The sequence below is a fragment of the Ailuropoda melanoleuca genome, chromosome 4 (assembly GCF_002007445.2).
Source record: "Ailuropoda melanoleuca isolate Jingjing chromosome 4, ASM200744v2, whole genome shotgun sequence".
NCBI lineage: Eukaryota > Metazoa > Chordata > Mammalia > Carnivora > Ursidae > Ailuropoda > Ailuropoda melanoleuca.
The window spans coordinates 4,081,653-4,106,071 of record NC_048221.1 but is presented as its reverse complement, the minus strand read 5'-3'; the positions used below and the strand labels follow the sequence as shown (position 1 = coordinate 4,106,071).

Below are 24,419 nucleotides of genomic sequence, written 5' to 3'. Positions count from 1 at the left end.
AGACTGCACTGTTAGGATCTTTTGCCCAGGTGTTTGGTGGGGCAAGGGTTGCCCAGAGAGGGGCAGGAAATGGCCTGGAGATGAGGCCTACCCTCCCCCACCACCCCCATCCCAACCTGCCTCTCTCCCCCTGCAGAGGAGGAAGGGGCCCTCCTGCCCTAGGCCCTGGGGCGAGTTTCCAGGGCCTTCATGGTCACGCTCTGCTGGGGTAGCCCCGGGGGTGGCTGGGTGTGGGGAGGCAGATTCTGTAGCCAGAACCCTGGCACCTCCCATCTGCCAGGCACCGCGCCAGGAGCCTGCCGGGCTTGCCTCCCTGCACGCTCATTCCAGAGCTGCGGGGAGAGACGGAGGCAGAGTCTGCCCCTGCCCGGCCCTGTTCTGTGCCCGGATGGAGAAGCCTGGAGCCCACTGCCCTCTGCTACCTGCCGAGCCCCTTCTCCCCACAGCCACGTTGGGGGTATTTTTGAGACTAAAGCCAAGTGCGCTTGGTGAAGGGAAGGCCCTGGCGAAGGACGTCGGAGAATGGGCTTGGTTTCCTTGAAGGTCAGTGTGAATGTTAGCTGTCAGCCTAATGGGGAGGGCGACTGGGGACATGCTCGCAGGGAGGGCGGGGTAACGGCTCCCTGCGCGGTCTGCGGGTCACAGCTTTCCACCACTAGACTGAGATGGGACTGGACCATGAAGCGGACCGTGGAATATACTTTTTTTAACCTAAGAATCAGGAAACTCACGGGACCACCCAAGTTCTCCCTTCAGATGAGATGGCCGGCCCATGCCACCTGCAGTTAGAAGAAGGTGGTGGGTGGGGAGGGACCCCCACTGGATGGCTAGGGAGAATACGCATAGCTGCGGTATGTGTGCACACACATGCACGTGCATACGTGTTAGTTATATGTGTGTGCACAGGTTTGTGTGTCTGTAAATGTGTGTATGCGTACACAATGTGTTCGTGTCCTAGTAAACACACAGGTCTGGGTGTGTGTACACATGAGGCACATACGCACATGCGTGTATACACACACCACGAAACAGCCCTGTGCGCGTGTGCACGCATCCACGTTTATACATGTGCACATGAAACCCACGCTTCCCAACGTTTCTCCGTGTACGTAGCAGAACACGCGTGTACATGTTTGTATACACGTGAGGGTTTATACCCCAGAAATGGAACCCCAACCGGTCGCTGCCTTGCACAGACCCCCCACTTCTCCAGCGAGACAGGGGGCTGTGTGCTAGGCTTTTCAGAGGATCGCCTCGCACTCCGCTGGGTGCTCAGCTCCCTCATTTCAGCGGCGACCCGTCGAGGATCTGGGCTGCCCCGGTCCCGGTGCAGAGGAGCTGCGGCCCACGGGAGGCGGCGGAGGTGGGGGCAGGGGGACAGAACACGCTCGGAACACGCTGCACGCACATGGCCGCCGGCTGGTTTATAGAACGCTCTAAGACCACCCTGGGCTCCCCCGGTGCGCTCAGGACCTGCCTCGGAAACACGCGCAAGCCTTCCGGCACCGCCTGCACAGATGAATCCAGAAGCCCTTGAACCTGAGGCCCTTCTCGGTGTGCAGCAGCTTGGGGATGGCGTAGGCCAGCCACACGGACAGCAGCATGGCCACCATGAGCGGGATGATGGTGACCGCCGCCGGGATGGTGGACAGGGGGAAGGCCCCGTACACGTAGACGCTGAAGGTGGTGTGCAAGTGACAGTAGCTGCAGGGGCAGTTGGAGAGAGGCCATGGGGCGCTGTCCCTGGGGCCCTGCCCTTCAGCCCAGTAGATGGATTAAAACCCACAGACAGGCGCGTGGGGCCCCGGGGGTGAGTTGGGACGCCGGGTTCCAGTTCTGTCCATTTCAACTCTTCTCCAGTCTGAGTCTGCTGTCCTCTGTCTGCTGGCAACAGTCCTGTTCCCGCCCCCCAAGTTTCCCTGTGGTACCCCCTCCTCCGGGGACAAGGTGTCTCCCTGACTCCATGCCCAGGCTCGGTCTAGAGAGACAAACCACCCATCCCATTGCCGATGGAAGCAGAGGGCGGGCATGATGTGGCCACAGGCATCCACAAGGCAGGCAGGGAGCAGCAGGATGTAGCAAGCCAGGAGGGAAGGGCATCCCAGGAGAGGGGACCCAGGATATAGGAGAACTCACTGGAAGCACGGTGCGGAGAGAGGAGCTGCTGGGGCCAAGGATAGTCCTCTCTCTCCTCTGGTTATGCTACCCCGTGCCTTCCGCCCATGGCCATCCCAGAGTGGGCCCCACTAGGTCAGAGTGTGGGGTCTCAAGGGAATGTAGGGTCTCCATGTGCTTTGGGGGTGGACTGCGGGGGATAGATGATGGGGGGGAAGGTTATTGTCCCATACGCACCCCCACAGTGGGAGATGTTGGTAATCTAGGCCAGCACACCTAGAAACCTCTTTGTACACGTGGGTGGTAAATATTCAACTACCAGCTCTAAGGGGAAAGGCTGGATTTGTAGGGTGTGCTGAATCCCATGGTGTAAATTCTCCCGCCGTGGCTGATTTCAGGCTACCAAGGGAAAGACAATTGGCTTGCAAGATCCCTGGAGATTTAAGAGCTGCTCATACCCACCACCAATGAGATGGGGCTTGAGAGGGACGTGGCTGCCGGCCATTGCTGTTTCCCCAGCACCCAGCACGGGCTTGGAATGAGGACTCATTTAGTGAGTGAACAAATGTCAGCTAGAACTGAAACTGTCACTCTTCCCAGGGAGAGTCTGGGCTGCTGGGAAAATTGATGCTTATGCAGGACCCGCCAAGGGGAGGGAGAAAAGTGGGTCCCTTGCGCGTGTGTGACCTGCTGCAGGAGAGCCAGCCATCCCCCAAGAGCCTGGCACAGGGCGATCCACCCCGGCTCACCTGTAATACGGATCCACGATAGAAATATAGAAGACGTAGATTCCATTCCTTTGGTCAAAAATGACCTTGTTTGCCGTCGGACCTCCCAAGATCTGATACGGGACATTTGGCCATCTCAAGGGGGCATCATTGTCGGGGTCATGGCAGCTCACATAGTTCTGGGGAGGACAGAGGCATGCCCACTGGCTCCAGGGGCTGGGGTGGGCTGTGCCAGCGCCCACAAATGCACCCCCACTGCATGCAGGGCCCCACCTGCAACACTTCTGACCAAACACCCATGGGAGGGGGTGAGTCCAGGGCCAAGTGCCTGGTGGGCAGGTGGCTCGTGACCTTCGCGGGGGACACTGTGGGTGGCTGTTCAGCCTTTATCCTGCCCTCCTGTGTCCGGGCCTTCCCACGCTGCAGGGACTGCAGGCTTAGCCACTCTGCTCGCCAGAATCCCTCACAGCCCTGAGTCCGGGTGTGAATCAGACGCTGACAGATTCAAGTACTCTTGGTGTTATGGGCCGAGGCGTCCCCCCGAGCCCACCGCCAGTCATAGGCTGGAGTCCTAATCCCCAGGGCCTCAAAATGTGACCTTATTCAGAGATAGGGTCTTTTTCAGGTGACCCAGCTAAAATGAGGTCATTAGGGTGGGCCTTGATCCAATAGGTCTCGTGTCCTTATAAAAAGGGGAAATTTGACACAGACGTGCCCAGGGAGAACATCGCGTGTAGACAGAAGCGGAAAGTGGGGTGTAGGTCTACAAGCCAAAGAATGCCAGCGATGACCAGCAAACCACCAGAGGCCGGGAGAGCCTGGAACAGATTCTCGCTCACTCTCAGAAGGAGCCAACCTTGCCAACACCTCGATCTCAGACGTCGGGCCTCCAGAACCAGGAAAGGATCCGTCCCTGGCGTTGAAGCTGCCGGGCGCGGGGTGGTTTTGTAATGGGAGCCCTAGCTAACTGATACACCCGGGAAATCTGAAGGTCGAGAGGAGACAGAGCCAGCTTCCTGGGGCTTCTCACTGGCACAGCCACCGAACACGGTCGTGGCGTCAGGAAGCGGTCAGGTGGTGGCAGCAGCTTCTCCTCCCTGTCTCCAGATCCCAGGATTTCACACAAAGGGGGAACATCCTTGAACTCAACTGCTGGCCTTTAACCAGCACATCATGCTGCCGCCCTGAGCGGAATACTTTGCTCTTCTGCCTTATTTGCTGGCGGACCCAGAAGGGAGAGGGGCTGGCCTTGTAAACAGAAGAAAATGGAAAAGCAAGAAAGTCAAAATGATGGTGAGTCCAGCAATACAAAAAAAAATGAAGGGCTCCTTTTGTAGGGCATCAGCAAAAACCCCAAAGACATCAAAGACAATCCGAGGGAGACATTTACAAACTGTACTGCAACAAAGGGTTGGTTAATCTCTCAGCTCTATAAAGAGCTCTTGAAAAGCAAGGAGCATCTGAAATCCCAGTAGGAACAGGGGCACAGGCTGTGAACACGAACCACAGGACAAAGAACCGAAGGTGGCCCTCAAACAGGAAAAGACACGGAACCCGGCCCCCAGCGGGAGGCAGGCGCACGGAAATGGACAAGTTCGTCCCGGGATGGTACACCTGGCTGGTGTGCTGTGGAGGCAGGTGTGTGGTGGGAGGTACGTGGCAACAGCCCACGGAGGGGACCTTCCTGGCATCTGCCCAGATTGCATGTGTGTGTAGCCTATAACCCAGCCAGCCCTTCCCTGCCTGCAGGCAGCTCCACAGGACAAGAGACGCACGCAGGTGGATGGAAGTGAGACTGGAAATGGCCCGCGCCCCTCAGTGGGACAGCGGCTGAGGGAGCTAGGAGCACCCTCCCCGTGGAGCGTGGTCACATGACCTTAAGAGGCAGCCGCTCTCTGTGCCTCCTCCCCTGCGTAGACACAGCTCTTCCTATCAGGAGGTGGGGTCTGGTGGGCTCTGCAACCTGCTTCTGACCAGTACAACGCGTGAGGGTCCTGGGTCTGGGACTTCAGGGGTCTGGAAACTTCCGCCCTTGGAACCCCGAGGCCATGCTGTAAAGGAGCCCAGGCTACTGTGCCGGGGAGAGAAAAAGCGCATGGAAAACCCAGCTCCCGGCTAACAGAAGTCCCGCACAGGACAGAATCTTCTTGGACCCGCCAGCTGGATGTCCCTGCCTCGGGTCTGAGGGGCAGAATGGCAAGAGACAACCCTGCTGAGTAGCCCACCCCCCACCTCGCCAGCACAGCCCTCCAGCCGCTCTGCTCCTTCCCTTGGCAGACACATCCTTAAGTCAGCACACCAACAGAGCTGGTTCTCAAACCCACGCCAGCCCCGACTTGTCCTCTGGCGTCTCCTTGGGTTTCGCTAGCCAGTGGGCTCCTCTGTGGCACCTCTGAGTTTCTCGCATGCAGCTCGAGCTCTGCATTCCCTTCGGCTGCCTGCTTCATCCCTGTGATGGAAATGGCCCCGGGGTCCGCCCACGTGTTCAAGCTGGAAACGAGGGCAAGGCTTGACGCTTCCCTTCTCCTCCCGCATCATCCAGTCCAGCGCCAGGCCCTGTTGTTGTGCCCCTGTTAGGCACTGAACGTGCCCCCCCACATTCATATGTTGAAACCGTAGCCCACAAAGGGTTGGAATTTGGAGATGGGGCTTCTAGGAGGTAATTAGGTTTGGATGAGGTCCTGAGGGTGAGATTAGTGCCCTTCTAAGAAGAGACACTGGAGAACTGAAGTGAGGGTCTCAAGGAGATGTTTGCGTATCTGTTTTCATAGCAGCATTAATTAATCACACTACCAAAGATGTGGACAACCCGTGTCCACTGACAGGTGAATGAATGGTGTCCATCCATCCAGTGGAATGTCATTCAGCCTTAAAAAGGTAGGGACCCTGACACCGGCCACTACGTGGATGGACCCCGAGGACACCGGGCTCAGCGAGAGCAGCCAGACCCAGAAGGATACATCCCGCAGGACCCCATCCCCAGGAGGTCCCCAGAGGTGTCCCGTCCACACAGACAGAGAGGAGCTGGTGGGAGCCAGGGCTGGGGCAGGGGCTGAGGACTCCGTGCTTCCTGGGGACAGAGTCTCCGTGTGGGGAGATGGAAAGTTCTGGAGACGGAGGGTGGAGGTGGCTGCATGACAGGGCGAGTGTGCTTCATGCTGCTTAAAATGCTTACAGTGGTACCTTTTAGGTTGTGCGTATTTTACCCCAATTGAAAACACGTTTACAAATCCTTAATTTTTAAAAGGGGTGTGGGGCACCTGACTAGGTCACTCAGTAGAGCATGCGACTCTTGATCCCAGGGTCATGAGTTTGAGCCCCACATTGGGTGTAGAGCTTACTTTAAAAAAAAAAAAATCCTTCAGGGTGCGCCTGGGTGGCTCAGTCGGTTAAGTGTCCGACTCTTGGTTTCAGCTCAGGTCTTGCTCTCAGGGTTGTGAGTTCAAGCACCATGCTGGGCTCTAGGCTGGGCATGGAGCCTACTTAAAAAAAAAAAAAGCCTTTGGGAGTAAAAAAATTTAAAAAGCTGGGTCATATACAGACCATGTGAAATGAAAAAAGGAGGCAGTTGCTTAGCCTAAAGCCCCGTATATATTGACGTAGCTAACTCCACTTTGTGGGTTTCAGTGGCCGAGTGGTCGTCGAACAGACCATCCAGTGACTGCTGAAAAGGCATTGTGGCACCATGACAGAAAAACCTTCACATCCTACAAATTGCCACTCACTGGGACTGATGGGTGGGCAGGGGAAAGTACTGGGACAATCTCCTAAACGCATGCTCGCATGCTACTTTGAATGACAGCACTAACAAGAAGAATGCATACTCCTTATGGACACAGTCGGAACATAATAAACGCAAATCACATATATGTGGGTTTCTCTTAAAAAAAAAAAAAAGATCAGGGACGTGGGGCTTGCGCAGCAAAAGCGTGCAACTTTAAAAGGGTTGGTTATAGGTTAGGTGAATTTCACCTCAGAGTGGGAGAAGAAAAAAAGTAACCGCATCGTCAGTAACAAAATAAATGATCAAACTCGGACAGGGGGAGCGTGAGAAAGCTTGGAAGGTGCCAGCTGGGAAAGGAAGCGCAAATACAGGAGCCAAGGGTCTGCGCCCGGGATCGGCTTCAGGTGTGGGGAGCGAGCGCCACCTATTGGCGGCGTTGCTGCGCTGCGTTGCGTCCGCGCCCTTGGCGTTGAGAGGCTGAGTAGCCGCAACCTGACCGCCAGAAGGCTGGCAGGTGGCCCCGCGAGAGCTCTTCCTTACACGGACACCATGCCCTTATTTCTCCGTTGCGTACGAACCCGTGTGCACTACAGAAACGCTCCCGCGGCGGGAGAGACCATGAATTTAATCAGCCTCAGTAGTGATAGGCGTTTGGATGGTTCTGGAATTTTGCGCATTATGAGAATGCCCCCGCCCCCGCCCCAGCGCCTTGGTGCAGACATCCCCGATTGTTTGGCCAGCTCCGGTGGGAGATTCCTGAAGGACTTGCTAGCCTCACACTCCCAGATGCAGCCCCAGGGCCCCAGGTGTCATCGTGTGCATTCCACCCCCCACCCCCTTGCTGTGGACTGAAGGCTTGTGTCCCCCCCATCCCTATGCTGAACCCTACCCCACAGATGATGGTTGGGGGGGGGCTCAGGTCATGAGGGTGGAGCTCCCATGAATGGTCTGATTGCCTTTATGCCTTCTGCCCTGTGAGCACGTGTGGAGAGGACAGTGGTCAGTGAGCCTTGAACTGGGACTCCCAGCCTCCAGCAGCATGAGACATAAATGCCTACTGTCATAAGCCATCCAGTGTATGCTGTTACAGCAGCCCCCCGTGCACTGAGACAGCCCCCCACACACACCCCAGCATACCAGTCAGACCCATCTGACCGCTGGCCAACAGCGCGTTGTTTGGACCTGTTTTGGAAAAAAGGGAACGCTACCTCTCGGTCCCAGGCGAAGGGCCATTTGTCGCCGGCGTTCTCCATGATGGAGGTCCAGTTCTGGGGCTGGGCTCGGCAGAGCGCCGTCTGGGCTGTCAGGGAGTACGTGTACGTGAACAGCCCGTGCACCTCCAGCAGGACGAACTCTGCCTTGATAACCTCCTGGAACTTTCCTTCCCGCCACCTAGGACACAGGTGTAGGACTGGGCTGCAAGGGGCGGGGATGCTGCAGCCCCGAGGTGTGCTGAGGCTGTGCTGGGGGCGGCAGCGGCGGCAAGGAAAGGGGTGCCCCCCCACCTCACCAGGCTGACTCTTGGTGGAGGGAAGCAGCAGCAGGTGGGACAGGGGAGGGCGGGGAGCTGGGGGCCACGGGCCCTGTCTCCTGCCGGGTGGCCACAAGGTCTCTCTGAGAAGCAGAGACTGGAAGAAACTGATGGGAGGGTCTATGGCCAAACACTATCACTTGTAAAGAAACAGATTAATTAGTTAACAAGCAAGTAAACCAATACACAAAGAAAACCCTTCACACTTGTCCTCTGACACCTCTCTGATGACATCTGCCACCATTCCAAAGGGATATATTTAGGGCTGTTGATTTGGGTTGTTCTAAAATCATCATTTTGGGAGCAGTTTGTGGCCTCCTGCCAGGTGGGAGCTTATGCCCCTCCTCTGACTGGTCTCTTCCCTTGATCTTTACCCCCTCTGGGTTTGCGTCCCCCCACATGGCCGCCCTGAGTTTGGGGCTTTGTCCTGTGTGCCCCGCCCACAGTCTCGCCATGCGGGAGCTGAGACAGGACGTCCTAATGACCCTGCCTGTTTTCAAGTGTAAGCGGGTTCCTGCCGCCGTGAGGTCCGCCCACTGCCACTGACTCAGATGGTCTGCAGGGCACGGAGCTGAGCCACTGGCCGACACGTGCTTGTTTAAATCAATCATCATTAAGTAAAATGGAAAAAAGCCAGTTCCTCAGGTGCACCGGCCACACTCGGAGCACTCCGACTGGGCGCACGGAAGGATGGAGCTTTTCCACTGGGCGGGGCTGGTCTGGGGCTTCAGGGAGGTAGCTCCCCCCTGGGGTGGCGTGGTTCTGGCCCCCATGGGCCAGTGCTTCAGGGGTCCCACTGGCTGGTCGACCACCCACGACAGTGCAGAAGCCACGCATGGTGGGTGTGCAGGGGCTGTGACGAAGGAAGGCAGCAGAGTCCACGGAAGAGGAAGCAAAATGAGAGCCGTGGGCTAAGCCACGTCCCCAGACTCCCATGGGGAAGCCCTAGCTCCCCCATGTGACTGTGTTTGGACATGGGGTCTTTAAAGAGGTGGCTGAGGCTGAGTGAGGTCGTAAGGGTGGGCCCTGATCCCACTGGAAGGGGGGAGAAGCGTGGCTGTGCTTGCTCCCTCGGCCACCAGAGGACACAGGCAAAAGGTAAGCCAAGGAGGGAGCCTCGGCAAAACCAGCCCTGCCGGCACTCTGACCTTGGACTTCCGGCCTCCAGGACCGTGAGAAAATCAGCGTCTGTCATCTAAGCCCCTAGTCAGTGATATTTCATTATGGCTGCGTGAGGTAAGACATTGCAGAAAGAGGGTGTGCCTGGGTGGCTCAGTCAGTTGGGGGTCCGACTCTTGCTTTCGGCTCAGGTCATGATCTCATGAGATCGAGCCCTGTGTTGGGTTTCCACGCTCAGTGCAGAGTCGGCTTGAGATTCTCTCTCCTCTGCCCCTCCCCCCACTTGTGCTTTCTCTTTCTCTCTCTCTCTCTCTCTTTAAATAAATCTTAAAAGAAAGAAAACAGGCATCACAGGGCGAGGGCACAGCAGCGGCAGGGCCGGGAGGGGCACCTGGGGGCCCGGGTTGTGCAGAGAGGGGTGGGGAAGGCAGCGGGGAGGAGGGAGCGCTATCGGAGGTAATGGGGTGCGTGAAGGGCCCTCCTGGGGTCTTACAGTTCCACCACGGGCTTCCACGGGGTGTTGTAGTAGACGAGGTGGGGGCAGCCCAGCTTCTCGTACTGGTAGTCCACCACCAGATCCTCACTGGCCTTCTGCCCCTTGAAGTTGGGGTCATAGGCTTCCCTAGGCAGAGACGGGTGGGGCGGGGGCTTGTATCTGAGGGGCCGTGGTGTGTGTGTTCCTATGCTGGGGGTCGGAGGCTCCCTGTGCCTGGGTGCCAAGAAGGGCCAAGTCTCACCCCATGCCTGCTCAGTGGCACTCGGGACCAGCCGCACGCACAGAGGGTCACCCTGGCCCTCACCCCCTCCTGCCTTGGCTGACGGTGTCTGGCTACCTCTGCTTGCTCAGGCGAGCAGGTGCCCAGGCTCCAAGAGCAGGTGGGAGGCTGGCAAGATGGCAGAAGGGTAGCCTGGTAGGTGGGCAGGCCTGGGCCGGGGGCCCTGCCACATCGCACTGACTCCCTGGAGACCCGGCACCCCCCCCACCTGTTCCCTCCCCACCTCAGATTCCCTACTGTCCAGATATCAATCTAAAAATGATTTCCGATTTGCCTTTGGCCCCCGGGGGGCAGTCACGGGAGGGACGCCCTGAAGGGAAATGTTGGGCTCACCTCTCGATGATGTAGCTGTAATTGTCCTGAAGGCCCACAGGGTCGAGGATGCCGTGGTGACAGGCTGAGATTTCGCTGTGAGCGACAAAAGGTGGTGAGAAGCTCCTTGCCCCCATGCAGCACCCAAAGAACCTTGAATTCTTCCCTTGGACACGTATACCCCCGCTGGCTTCATTTTTGAGACCTGTCTTACTTCCAGGCTCAGCTTGCATTTTCCCTGCCCAGAATCTCCAAGGAGCCCAAATTCCTGTGGGAGAATGATTGTCAGAGGCCCAGACCTAGGTGCTGGGTGTCCTGACTCTTGAGACAATCATTTCCTGGATTTTCTTTGTGGTGTCACCATCCAGGCATGCCTCCTTAGGCAATGTGGTTTATTTCTGCCTGATTTGGGGTTTTAAAGACTAGAATCATGTTGTGTGTTTTTTGTGCCTTCTGTTCCACGTCCTTGTTTGTACGACCTGTCCAGGCAATTCTGCCTCCGTGGTTTTCATGGCTGGGGTAGTCCGTTGCATCCAGCCACCGCACCTGTCCGTCCATCTTGTCGATAGATTCAAGCTGGCTTGCTTCCAGCTAGGAGCTATTAGGAATAATACTGCTGAGAACATTCTGGAACCCTTGCCAATGTCCAAGTGCATGATTGGAATTGCTGGGTCAAAGATGTGCTTTCAAAAGCAGCTGAAAAACGCACCTACCTGCCAGCGACGTCAGTGTGTTCTGGAGGCTGCCAGGGGCTCCCTGTGCTGACCAGCACTTGCTACTGGCCACGCTCTGCAAATTTTCCCATGCTGGTGGGTGAATAATGGCCTCTAAGAAAAGTTTTCATTTTCTTTTCCCTTTTAAGTGAGGTTGGCCACCTTTCCAGCACTTTTTCATGTTTACCAGCCATGTGGATTTCTTTCTTGTTTCTTTTTCAGAAGTGCCTGTTCAAGACTTTTGCCCTTTTTTTAAAAAATGTCTTTTTAAAAAATTATTAACTTGTAGGACTTCTTTATAAAATCTGGATGTAAGTCCTTGGTTGGTTACACATGTGGCAAATATCTTACCCCACTCTCTTTCTGGCAGAAGCTCTCTGTATTTTGTTTAAAAACTGTATCCTGCACACATGTCCTAAATATATAATTTATTGATTCAACAAAATGTTTCCATTTGGGGGAAATGTGGTAAAATCATCGCCTGAGTTTATTGTTGCCCTTGAGCTGTGGGGCACTGAAGCTAGCCCTGACTCACTCCTAGAGCCAAGTGTTAAATGTTCTGGAATTTTGCCGGCCAGCATTCGTGCTTGAAATCGACAGGGCCGGCGGATTCACACCACAGGAATTGGGCCATGCTTGGATTCAGGGCCTCCGCCCAGAACCAATTGCTACACAGTTATCAGCACACCACCGTCTGAACGGGAAAAGGATGGCAGTTTGGCCGATCTTCTGGCTTTTTTTCTTTTTTAAATTGGATTCTCATGGCTGCATTCCCTGGGAGTAACCATGGATAGTGGAGGCCAAGTTCCCCAAAATTTCAGCAACCAATTAAAACTAAAAACCCTCAGCAATTTTAATCAAAATGAAGACTTCAGGGACTCATAAAAGAAAGAGAACACACGAACAGATTAGGGAAGAGGAAAAAAGGTAAGTATCACTAATTGATAAAGGAGGGGAGGTCACTGTGCCAGAAACACCAACTTAACCTGTTAGTAGTCATTATTTGACTATTTATTATGGAAATGTCAAATATACACAAAAGTAGACAGAATAACGTCACCTGACTTCAACAGTTGTGAAGCAGTTGTGACCAAGCTTGTCCGTCCCCACCCCCCACCCTGACATCAACACACTTACTTCTGAATGACGATCTTTTTCTCCTGGTCGCAACCCACGGAAATGAGCGCCGTCTGCAGAGGAGAGAGGCAGGGATGCTGACCTGGGTCGGTGAGGGCCACTGATGGCCCAGCCACAGCAAAAACTCACACCCAGGAGAGACTGGGCATGATGCACCCGGATCCTGACATGATGACGCTGGCTCCTGGGAGTCACTGCAGCCGGGCTTGGCCCCTGGAGCTCAAGCCCTAAGAGCCCACCAGAGCTATGGGGTGAGCCTAAGCGCCTCCCATCACCGGCCTGCGTCTTAGCTCTAACCAGAAACCAATTTATAAATGCAGGATAATACTTGGCATATAAAAGGCAGGGAAGGAGAATGAATGAATGAATGAATGAATGAACAAACGAATGAATGAATGGGCTTCAATAAACCAACAGAAAGGAGAAAGGAGAAAAAGCTATTTGGGGTAAGCCTGATAGTCTTAGGGACATGCTTCTCAACCTGGAGTACAGTGGCATCCTCAGAGATATGAAAGGGAGTCTAAAAAGCATAAGACAGAGAAACTTTTGGTGTTTGAAAAAGAGCTTTATGTTAAGACGAACCCGGATTAACCATGGAACAGAATGCAAGATTTGTATCAATTTTACAAAAACTGTGGTATAGAATATACAACATGAAATTCACCATATTAACCATCTCTAAGCACACAGCTCTGTGGCATGAAGTATGCTCACATCCTCATGCAACCACCCCCACCCTCTGTCTGCAGAACTTTCTCATCTTCCTGAGACTCCGCCCCCAGGAAGCACGGACTCCCCAGCCCCTGCTCCAGCCCTGGCTCCCACCAGCTCTTCTCTGTCTGTGTGGACGGGACTCCTCTGGGGACCTCTTGGGAGTGGGGTCCTGCGGGATGTGTCCTTCTGGGTCTGGCTCCTCTCGCTGAGCCCAGTGTCCTCAGGGTCTGGCCACGTCGTGGCGGGTGTCAGGACGTCCTTTCTTTTTAAGGCTGGATTATATTCCAGTGTGAGGATGGGCCCCATTGTGTTTATTAATTCACCCATCTGTAGACATCTGGTTTGCTTCTACCTTTTAACTATTAGGACTAATGCCACTATGAATACTGTGTACAGGTTTCCATGTGGGTGTATATTGTTTTCCGTTCTGTTGGAGCACCAAGAAATGCTGTTACCAGAGTTGTTGAGACCTGTTCTGGGGATATCCAACAAGGAATGAGGCTCCCATGCATGCATCTGCTCCGAGGACGGTGAGTCATCAGGGGCAGCCCTGGGGGATGCTGTCAGGGGAAAGGGAGTGACCCTGGCAATTGGGACAGGACCACCTTCATTTTCAGACCCTGAGAATGGGCTCAGCCAGCCCTCAAGGAAAAGCCAGATGAGGCCCACTGCCATTATTCATTTATTTTTTTCTTTTATTTTTTTTAAGTGGGCTCCACACCCAGCATGGAGCCCAAAGCAGGGCTCGAACTCACGACCCTGAGAGCAAGACCTGAGCTGAAACCAAGAGTCAGATGCTTAACTGAGCCCCCCAGGTGCCATACTCCCCACGCTGCCATTATTCTTAACACTAACAACAAAGAATATGGGACAGCAAAAATTTGGGACATACCAGTGGCTTGAGGTCCACACACGAAATTTCCTTGTTGGCTATGTCCAGAGTGATGGTAGATCCTGTGGGTCTCTTTATGCTGCAAGGCAACAGGAATGTGTGGTATTTCATACCTGTTTCACAAATAGCATCAGCGTTGGGGCGCCTGGGTGGCTCAGATGGTTACGTGTCTGCCTTTGGCTCAGGTCATGATCGCAAGGTCCTAGGATCAAGCCCCATGTCAGGCTCTCTGCTCAGCTGGGAGTCTGCTTCTCCCTCTCCCTCTGCCTCCTCCTCCTTGCTCATGCTCTCTCTCTCTCTCTCAAATTAAGAAATAAAATCTTAAAAAAAATACGTCATTGTTAAAAATAATCACAGACCCATCAATTTATTTATGCATCCATCTATATCCATCATCCATCCATTCATCCATCCAACCAATGATTATCCATCCATCCCTCCATTTGTCAGTCTGTCCATTCATCTGTCTGTTCATCCATCCTCTCAGACATTTGTTCCAGGATAGTGACCGAAAACGTCTGCTCACACATGGTGGCCCGACCCTCCCTTGAGTGTCTACCTCTTCTTGAGTCAGTTTTGTTAATTTACATATAATAACTTATTGAAAACAACATCTGACACCCAATTTCATTATCTCCAAGCTACATATAATGTTTTCTTATTCTGTTTTTCACTGAAACATAATTGAAATACAATACTGTATTTGTTTCAGGTGTATGACATAGTTATTTGAGGTTTCTATACATTGCAAAATGATCACCATAATAATTCTAGTTACCATCTGTCACCATACAAAGTTAGTACAATATTATTGACTATATTCCCCATGCTGTACATTACATCCCCATGACTTATTTATTTTTTAATGGGTAGTTTGTACCTCTTGATCCCCTTCATCTGTTTTGCCTACCCTCCAACCCCCCTCTCCTCTGGCAACCATCAGTCTTTTCTCTGGATCTATGAGTCTGGTTTGGTTTTGTTTTATTTGTTCATTTGTTTTGTTTTTTTAGATTTCACATGTAAGTGAAATCATACGGTATTTGTCTCTCTCTGTCTGACTTATTTCACTTAGTATAATGCCCTCAAGATCCATCCATGTCATCACAGATGGCAAGATTTCATTCCTCTTAGGGCTGAGGAATATGCCATCGTACATATATACCCCATCGTTTTTGTCCATCCCTTCATAGAGGGACACTTAGATTGCTTCCATAATTCGGCTACTCTAAATACTGCTGCTATAAACATAGGGGTGCATGTACCTTTTTGAATTAATGTTTTTGTTTTCTTCAAATAAATATCCAGAAGTGGAATTACTAGATTGTATGGTGGGTCTACGTTTAACTTTTGGAGAAAACTCCATACTGTTTTCCAGAGTGGCTGCACCAGTTTGCATCCCCACGGTGCAAGAGGGCTCCCCTTTCTCCGCATCCTCGCCCACACCTGTTGTTTCCTGTATTGTTGATTTTAGCCTTTCTGACAGTTGTGAGGCGGTTTTGATTTGTATTTCCCTGATGATCAGTGACGTTGAGTGTCTTTTCATGTACCGTTGGCCATCTGGATGTCTTCTCTGGAAAGTGTCTATTCAGATCTTCTGCCCATTTTTTTTTTTTAAGATTTTATTTATTTATTCGACAGAGATAGAGACAGCCAGCGAGAGAGGGAACACAAGCAGGGAGTGGGAGAGGAAGAAGCAGGCTCATAGCGGAGGAGCCTGATGCGGAGCTCGATCCCACAACGCCGGGATCACGCCCTGAGCCGAAGGCAGACGCTTAACCGCTGTGCCACCCAGGCGCCCCTTCTGCCCATTTTTTAATCGGATGTTGTTGCTGTTATTGAGTGGTGTGTGTTCTTTTCATATTGTGGAGATCAGTCCCAGTATCTTCTCCCAGTCAGCAGGTCACCTTTTCACTTTGTCGATGTTTCCTTCAATGCGCAGGAGCTTTTTAGTTTGAGGAAGTCCCTCCCATTATTCTTTTCACAGGTTCTGTGTCCATACTTTTCATTTTCCATTCCCAATGTTCATTTCAATTCTCTCTCTCTCCTCCTTTGTTAGATTCGCGGGGTCTCACCTAGTGTACTGGTCTCCTGAAGAACCAGCCTATGTCTCATTGTGACTTGATACTGTCTTTTGCCCTCTGTTTAATATATTTCAGATGGTATCATTGCTAATTCCCTTCTTTTTGTGGTTCCCCTAGTTCTTTAAGTTAAATACTTAGTTCGTGCATCCTTAGTCCATCTTTCCCCCTAATAATAAAAGTGCTCAGGGTACACATTTCCCTCTGAGTATCTTTTAGCTGTGTTCCATGGATTCTAAGATTCAAGGGTTATTTAGAAAAGTGTCTCTTAATTTCCAAGAAAAGGGGCTTTTTATTACTGGTTTTGCTTTTCTGGCTGTTCAATTCTAGTTTTGTCGGATTAAAGTCTGCACATGTGGTCTGAAAATCTCTCCTGGGAGATCCTGATTGATGTTTCTAATGGCTAAGTACATACAAAAATTGAGTGATTTTTAAATAAATTCAGCATACGTGTGAGAGAGGGACATGTATTCTATATTAATAACATACAACGTACTTTTTTTTTACTTTTCATTTACGTTTTTCAGCTTTACTGATAAATAAATTGTAAGATCATTAAGGTATACAATGTAATTATTTGTTGTAAGTACATATTGTGAAAGGACCCCTCCCCCCATGGAGTTAATTAACACATCTGACGTCTCACGTATCTTCCTTTGTTTGGGGGGTGGTGAGAATATTTAAGTTCCACTTTCTTAGCAAATTTCAGTTATACCATACAGTGGCACAAAATGCTAGATCCAGAATTAAACTTGCTGTTGAAATATATACTCTGGGGACCTCCTGGGAGTGGAATCCTGCAGGATGTGTCCTTCTGTGACTGGCTACTTTCACTGGGCACAGTGTCCTCAAAGTTTGTCCACATTGTGGCAGGTGTCAGGATCCCTTCCTTTCTAAGGCTCATGTCCCGTTGCATGGACGGACCCCGATGTGTTCGTGCACTCGTCTGTGTGTGGACATGGGGCTGGCTTCCACGTTTTGGTGACTGTGAATCATGCTGCTGTGAGCGTGGGTGTGCAAGTGTCTGTTTGAGTCCCTGCTTCCCATTCTTTCAGGTGTGGACCTAGAACTGGGGTTGCTGAATCATATAGTAATTCTAGGCTTAATTTTTTGAGGAACCCACCACCTAGAAAGTGTTCTCAATCATTCTGGCCTTACCTTCCTTGGAGGGGCTAAGTCTGGATCTTGGCCCTGTGTTCCCAGATCCTGTTAAGGGAACCCCATAGATAGCCTGGGCCACCCCTCCCCCACTCTGGTCACATACCTGGAGGTGAAATTGGGGTCAGCTCTGCCCCAGTGGTGCTGCTGCCTCAGGGAAATGTTCTGTGGAATCAAGAGCAAATGGGCGCATTTGCGACAGTGGGACAGCCTGGGGCTGCGCACAGTTGGGGATCAGGGGAGATGGAGGTAGGAGGGGACCTTGGGAAGGGGAGCCAGGAAAGTGTCTAGCCCTCCCCTGATTCTAATTGTACCACTGGCTAGAGGCTTCTAGAAGCTCATGGAAATGACCACCCCAAGCTCCTGCATTTCCTTGCTGCCTTTGTCTGGGGGACCTAGTGAAGGGCGACTTTGTTCCCCTCTTCTTTAGAAGGTGGCAAGGACTGGTCAAAGGCTCTGTTGTGGCAGACTGATGCCTTGCGCCTTCCCATCGAAACCTCCCAACTCCACCCTAGGCTTCCGGGGTCAAGCGCAAAACCCACAGTGCAACCATGTGGCCTGGCTTGGCCCTACGGATCCCCCAGACTCCTATTTGGCCAAGTCCCTCCTGGTCCCCCTAGTTCATCCCCCTCCTGATGCCTCAGTTTACCCAACCACCCACATTTCCACAGGGCTGTGTTAGGCTCTCTGCCATGGCTTCTGTGCTTATCCCCTGTGACAGCTTAATGACCTCACTCATCTAGGTGACTGCTGTCTGCCTGGGGGGAGGGGCAGGGCTGTGTCCTCTCCGGATTCTCCAGCGCCTTACCCTGCCACTGTGTGCAAGGAAGCAAGGGGGGAGGAAGGTCAGGCCGTGGAGCACCTGAAGGATCCCGGAGCTGGCTGGGCACCATCCAGGCTGTGTCCTTCATCACACGCACCTGGGGCTGGGGCAGGGGTGCAGCTCACCAGTCTATGTTTGATGTTCCCGTCGTAAGTGTAGCCGGCCTCATAGATGACGGCCTGTAGGCCCAGGGAGTGGGGGTTGCTCACCATCGCCTGGCAGGGGCCGGGGACGAGAAACACACACAGATGTCTTGGGCCAGCAATCATGTAGGGGTGCCACTGGGGGGTCTCATCCACTGGGGACCCCCGTGCACCTTCACACTGAAAACCATGCTTGCTCTGCAAAGACGGGAGTCCTCCAATCCCCAAATGCGCCCCACCTCATCTACCCCCCAGCTGTGGCCGCTGAGCCCCGTGCTGCAGACAGTCTGGAGGTGCAGACCTGGCCCCAGTGCATGGCCTGGCGTCCCCTTGCAGGCGCTTGTCCTGGTGGCTGGACTTCGTCCCATGGCCTTGCTTTAATTGGCCCCCCATTTTCAACTCTATTACTTGTACCCAAGAGTCCAGGCTTGGACATTTGGGTTTCAGGTTGGGGGATACCCACTGTCTCTCCAGCACCTCCCACTGCCTGAGGGAAGGCATGAGTCGGGCTCCGGGCTCCGGCTGGGCTAAGAGAGAGAGGAGCTCATGGGAAGCAGGGGACAGCCCAGAGAAGGGTGGAGAACAAGGAGCACAGGCCCCCAGAAAGGAGGCCAGACAGGCAGAGGCTCATTGAGGAGTGGGACAGGGCATGTCTACAAAGCCTCATGAGCGAGGTCTCTCCCTGTGGGATGTCAGGGGACTTTCAGAGCCTGGGACACTGGGGAGTGCCCCGTCTCAGGAGCGCCTATCACATGCAGGAGGTGGCCTTACCAGTGGGACCAGGGACATGCCTGGCCGCGGTATCATCAGAGCGGTCAGCTCCAATTTGCTGTTCATATCAATGCTGTACATTTTGTTGTCAAAGTCTCCTTGCAGAAGTTCGGCCTAGGTGGAAACGCCAAACAGATCCATGAATTAAACCAAGCTCCTGGTGCCAAAGCAGAACTGGCAAGCAGGTGGGAGGCCTTCCGTGGTCTCCCCTAGGGATGGAACTTTCCAATCTGTCACTCATGCCACTGTCTTCCCTGCTAGATCCTGCAGCCCCCAAAAGACACTCGAGGTCCACCCCGTCACCCCATCGCAGGCCCTCCTCTCTCCAGAAGTGCCCCCCTGACTTTTGCCGTGTGAGCATCCCTAGGGGATGGGACTTGGTCCTGCCCATTTTCAAACTTTGTTCTAAGTCTCTTTCAGTCCCCAGGCTCTCCCTCATCCCTTTCTTTTCATTTTATTCATCTTTGAAGCACCCAGGCCACTGGACCTGTAGATTCCCAGTCTGGTTTTTCCTGGCGCAGGCGGGTGTGTTCCTCTGGGCTCTGGGGTTCTGGTAGATCGGTGGCTGGATCGGGATGACAGGACTCAACAGGTGGTCAATCTTCTGTCAGCAGCACCCGGGGCTAGCTGTCTCTCTGTTTTGCTGTGGGGTTGCCACAAGACGACATTCTATCATTTTGTTTTCACGAATTTGCTGGGAGAATTTTATAGACACTTTCCCCCTCCTACTTGTAGCTGACCCAGTCGAACAGTTGGAAGGGAAGACGTGATAAATGTTTGCATCTTGCCTTTTATTTCCCCCATTTTCAAGGAGATGGATTGGTTTCCTGCCATCCTAGGAAGGTAGCCAATGAGTTGCTTCTTGGAAAAGTGGCTGATTCCAGGTCTGGGGTGGAGAAACGACCAAGAGAAGCTGGGACATCCTGCCCTAGCTACGGGACTGACCGATGTCGATGGTGCCTGCCAGGTTTCTCCACTACCCTTTCCAGACTGTTCCCTGTGAGCATGTGACTAAGACCAGTCCACCCTCAGGCGGGGGGTTAAACTTCTCCTCCGGGAGGGAGATTATGTAGGCACATTACTCAGGGTTCTTCTGCAGGGGGAATGGAATGTGTCTCAGCTCCCTTTATTTATTCAGTCACTTATTTATATCCCTGGGGACTCATATTATCCAACCAGTTGTCCCAGCTTTCATCCATGGGTTTTTTTGTGTTTGTTTTAGTTTTGTTTTTGTTTTTTTTTTTTAGTAGGCTGTACACCCCAACGTGGGGCTCTAACTCAACCCCAAGATCAAGAGTCTCACACTCTTTCAACTGAGCCAGCCAGGCGCCCCATCATCTGTGGATTTTCATTATGCCGGTAGTTGCTGTTTTGGGTGTTTCGTTTTTTGTTGTCGTTTTTGTGGGATTTGGGAGAACTACTCGCTAGTGGCACAGCCATCTTCCTCAGAAGAGTTCAAGGGGCCAAACGTTTACCCAAAAGCCTTACTACTGCTCGCTCTCACCTTCTCTCCTTTTCTCCTCCATGTGTGTCTAAGACCAGCAATTTCGAGACATGGGATTTCAAGCGCCCACAAGAAAATCCCCGTAGCTGGGGATGGATATTTTATCGTGGCAAGTGAAGAAAACAAGAAAAAACCACTCCCATATATCAGCACCATCGTTTCACAGAAGGATATTTCAATCAATTGACATACTCAGTGTGTGGCACAAATACTTTTTCCCCTCGTATCACTAAAGGGCATGGATTCAAAGGCCATTTGGAAATGGGCCCCCTAAAATCTGTGATTTTTCTGTGGCCCTCCAGAAGGGAAGTGGCCCAGCAGAGACATAACAGCAAGTCAGCCCGGGCTCCACGGAGCACAGCACGACCTTATTTCTGATTCTGTGGATTTTGGAGCATTGAGAGATGGGATGAGGTTGCTGGACAGGACCGACCCAGAGATGGCATTTCCCTGGGAATGTAAAGTGGTGCTGGAAAACAGTACAGGGGTTCCTCAAAAAATTAAAAACAGAGCTACCCTACGACCCAGCAATCCCACTTCTGGGTGTGTATCTATAGGAAATGAAATTACCGTCTTAAAGAGATGCCGTCACCCCCATGTTTATTGCAGCATTTTTCACAGTGGCCAAGATATGAAAACAACCTAAATGGCCATGAACAGATGAATGGATTAAAATATGTGATATGGGGATGCATGGGTGGCTCCCTCAGTTAAGCATCTGCTTTTGGCTCAGGTCATGATCTCAGGGTCCTGGGATTGAGCCCCGCATCGAGCTCCCTGCTCAGTGGGGAGCCTGCTTCTCCCTCTGCTACTCTCCTTGCTTGTGCTCTCTCTCTGTGTCAAATAAATAAATAAAATCTTGAAAAAATAAAATAAAAATTAAAAAGCCAAACTCATAGATACTGAAAACAGATTGGCGGTTGCCGGCAGTGGGGGGTAGAGGTGAGCAAAATGGGTGAAGTTGTTCAAAAGGTACAAACGTTCAGTTATAAGATAAATTGGTCCTGGGGGTGTCACGTCCGGCGTGGCGACTACAGTTTACAATACTGCAGTGCGTGTTTGGAAGCGCTAAGAGAGGAGATCGTAGAAGTTCTCATCACTAGAAAAAACACAATTTGTAATTACATAAGCGATGGATGTTAACTAGAGTAATTGTGATCATTTTGCAATGTATACATCAAACCATTGTGCTGTCCACCTTAAGGGAATACAGTATTATAATGCCAATAAACATATTTCAATAAACAAATAGTTACAACTCAAGAAAACTGGGAACAGTTTAAAATTAAAAATGAAAGAAATGGCATTCTCCTGCACTTCTGACCATGCGATTGCCAGGGTCTGCGAGAGTGGCTTCGGGAGGGGCCCCGAGAAGATACTGTACTATTTCTGTCCAGCAGCTGGTCCCTGTTCCCCAGGGTATCCTCAGTCTCCTTTGGCAGATGGGCCCTTTGCACATCCTTGGGCAGATGGCCTGGTGGACTGACCTCGTTACCGTCCGAAGGAGTAGACTCTGATTGGCTCACCACCAGCCATGTGATTGGTGTGGGAGTGGGCGTGCATTCCCTCTGAGCCAATGAGGTGTGGGAAACACCGGTGGGGGCGTGGCTGTCTCTTGGCTTCTGCAGAATTCTGATGAGAGGCCCTCTCTCTTGCCTGGGATACTGTGTGAGGCTGCCCGTCTGCACCTGCCAGCTCGAGGCCATGATAGGAGAACCCAGGGCCTCTCGTAGGCGTCTGGATGGATCTTCAGGATGAAGCATGGAACTCCCCGGGCAGGCAGAGTGGAGAGATGGACAGGAGCCTGCTCCTTGCCGACATGACCTGAGTTACTGAATCAAGCCTCGCCTGAGGTCTTCCCCCTTCAGACTTTTTGGCTGCATGAGCCACCAGTTGCTTTTGCAGCTTAAACCCATTCGGTTTAGACTTTTTGTTACTCGCAGAATAACGAATCAAAATTGATGCATCCATGTTTCCATATTTCTATAATCCACCCCCCCGCTTTGATCAGCCCACGTAGCTGGGGGGGGGGTCAAGGCTGACCCCCACAGCTTGGTGGAAGCCTTGGGCCCAATCGAATCTCCCTCTCCAGAGCTCTCCAGTAAGAGTCTGTAGAACACTGACGGTTCATTTGACTCCTTGAGGAGGGCGCAGCCCTGGCAAGCACGTCATTGCTTTATTCTCCGCTGGCTTCCTGGTTACAAAGAGCATCTACTAAAGTGATGTATGTTTGTATCTGAAAGAAGAGGCATGAAACCCGTATAAGGAGAGGGCGCCAGCCTTTGGGGGCAGCGGTGGCTGGTTGCCAAATTTAGTTGTTTATGTGAAATTGAAGTGGAACTGCTCTTCCCATATTTCCAACCCTCCTTAGAGCTCTCGGGTGTGGTGCTGGTGACAAATGCCCAACTCTGGGTCTGTGAGATTTGTCTTTTTTAGGAAGAGTGCCTGGACCATTGATCCAAACAGTGATGATGACATACTTTGCAAACGTCAACTCGGAGTTGGGGATCCATGAGAATCGCCTGGATGTTCACGGGGCACTTCTGGAAATCGAAAGCTGGAAACACCAAATCGGGGACCGGGGTCAGTATTTCCACTCTCCCCACATCAGTGAACATCAGGGCTGCCTCTTGGGACCAGATGTTTTGGCCTGCAAACTAAGCAAAAAGCGATTTCAGAGATCAGGTCATTCTAAGTCTTTTTTGAGGACACCAATTTTATCTTACACTTCAGATTTAAAGCAGGTAGACCAAACAAACAAACAAAGTCATCAGTACACTTTGTGAAAATACCTACTTTCCAGCTTCATTCATTCCTTGGTGATTAAAAATGGAAACTCTGTCTTTCGTCACCAGAGGGGATAGGCAGGAACGAAGTCTAAACTTATGCACAGGTCCTGGACCGCTCTGGAGAGTTGGGACGAAAGCTACAGACCCTCACCCAGAAAATGCCCTGGTTGTCAGAATGTCTCCCCGAAGCTTTCAAAGAGACAGTCCTATTCCTCGTCCTATCCTATTCCAATGCCGGGCAGCCTTCTGGAACTACGGTGCCTGCAGCCCAAGCAGCAACAGCACTGACGTAGGGATCAGCACACTTGGCGGACTTTTCTGGCATGGCTGCTGATGAGTTACAGGGCCTTAGGAAAGAGGGAATCTTGAGCTTCAGTTTTTCCTCTCTTGTAAAAGTTGGACATTCTGATCTCCTTCCTGGGGCTTTGTGAGGATGAAATAGAGCCAGGTAGGCATGATGTATAAGGTAATGTGAAATGACCCCTCCCTACCACCACTTCCTACCTGTCTGTGCCTCAGTTTTTCCATCTGTCCAATGGGGACAATTTAAAGCTCTACTTCTTTTCTTTCTGTTTTTTTTTTAAGTTTATTTATTTATTTTTAGTAATCTCTATGCCCAAGAGATTGGGCTCAAACTCACGACCCCGAGATCAAGAGTCACACACTTTCCGACTGAGCCAGCCAGGGTGCCCTAAGGTTCCACTTCTTACGATGCTATTTGGGATGGGGATGCCTGGGTGGCTCAGTCGGTTGGGCATCTGCCTTTGGCTCAGGTCATGATCCTGGGATCCTGTAACTGGGCCCCGAGTCAGGAATTTTTGCTCTGTGGGGAGCCTGCTTCTCCCTCTCCCTCTGCTCCTCTCTGCCCTGCTCATGCTCTCCCTCTCTCTGACAAATAGATTTTATTTATTTATTTATTTGTCAGAGAGAGACAAAGCGAGAGAGGGAACATAAGCAGGGGGAGTGAGAGAAGGAGAAGACGACTCCCTGCTGAGCAGGGAGCCTGATGAGGGGCCCAACCCCGGGATCCCGGGATCATGACCTGAGCCGAAGGCAGATGCCCAACGACTGAGCCACCCAGGCGCCCCAATAAATAAAATCTTAAAAAAAAAAAAGATGATGGTTGGGACTAAATGAGGTGCAGATGGAAAACCCTCAGACCAGCACCTGGCATATTCTGAGCGCTCAGTAAGTTTTAGCTGCTGTTGCTGTGATTGTCATAACTAGTAAAATCACTATTACTATTAATTTTTAATATTAATGTTAATTCAATATTAATTAACATTAATATTAAATTATTGCTATTGTTATTAAAATACTAGGACTATTTTAATAACTACAGTAATTTCTGGCCTTCAAAAAAAGGATCAGAAGTTTGAAAACAACGGGGCA

General features: G+C 51.8%; 1 protein-coding gene and 1 long non-coding RNA gene across 4 annotated transcripts in view; one reads left to right on the top strand and one right to left on the bottom strand.

The window, feature by feature from the left end:
- The first annotated feature begins 62 nt into the window (after positions 1-62).
- Positions 63-23,734, top strand: LOC109490956. Of its 2 annotated transcripts, XR_002144333.2 has the most exons (5): positions 63-543; positions 13,266-13,399; positions 19,546-19,733; positions 19,982-20,093; positions 20,272-20,930. It is a non-coding gene; the product is annotated as an uncharacterized LOC109490956 (long non-coding RNA). The 2 variants fall into 2 exon arrangements; XR_004624567.1 differs by lacking the exons at positions 19,546-19,733; positions 19,982-20,093; positions 20,272-20,930 and adding an exon at positions 22,675-23,734 and having other exon boundaries at positions 77-543.
- CATSPERD (cation channel sperm associated auxiliary subunit delta) overlaps positions 1,355-24,419 on the bottom strand; it is a 46,948-nt gene continuing 23,883 nt past the window's right edge. For both annotated transcript variants that reach the window (XM_011235423.3, XM_019808478.2), the window contains 11 exons: positions 22,719-22,895; positions 18,735-18,848; positions 17,946-18,035; positions 17,104-17,162; positions 13,762-13,840; positions 12,156-12,208; positions 10,327-10,401; positions 9,711-9,839; positions 7,776-7,959; positions 2,865-3,022; positions 1,355-1,704 (listed from right to left, as the gene is read on the bottom strand). In XM_011235423.3, the coding sequence (XP_011233725.1) occupies positions 1,467-1,704; positions 2,865-3,022; positions 7,776-7,959; positions 9,711-9,839; positions 10,327-10,401; positions 12,156-12,208; positions 13,762-13,840; positions 17,104-17,162; positions 17,946-18,035; positions 18,735-18,848; positions 22,719-22,895 (1,356 nt within the window). In that variant the 3' untranslated portion in view covers positions 1,355-1,466. The remainder of the gene's footprint in view (positions 1,705-2,864; positions 3,023-7,775; positions 7,960-9,710; positions 9,840-10,326; positions 10,402-12,155; positions 12,209-13,761; positions 13,841-17,103; positions 17,163-17,945; positions 18,036-18,734; positions 18,849-22,718; positions 22,896-24,419) is intronic.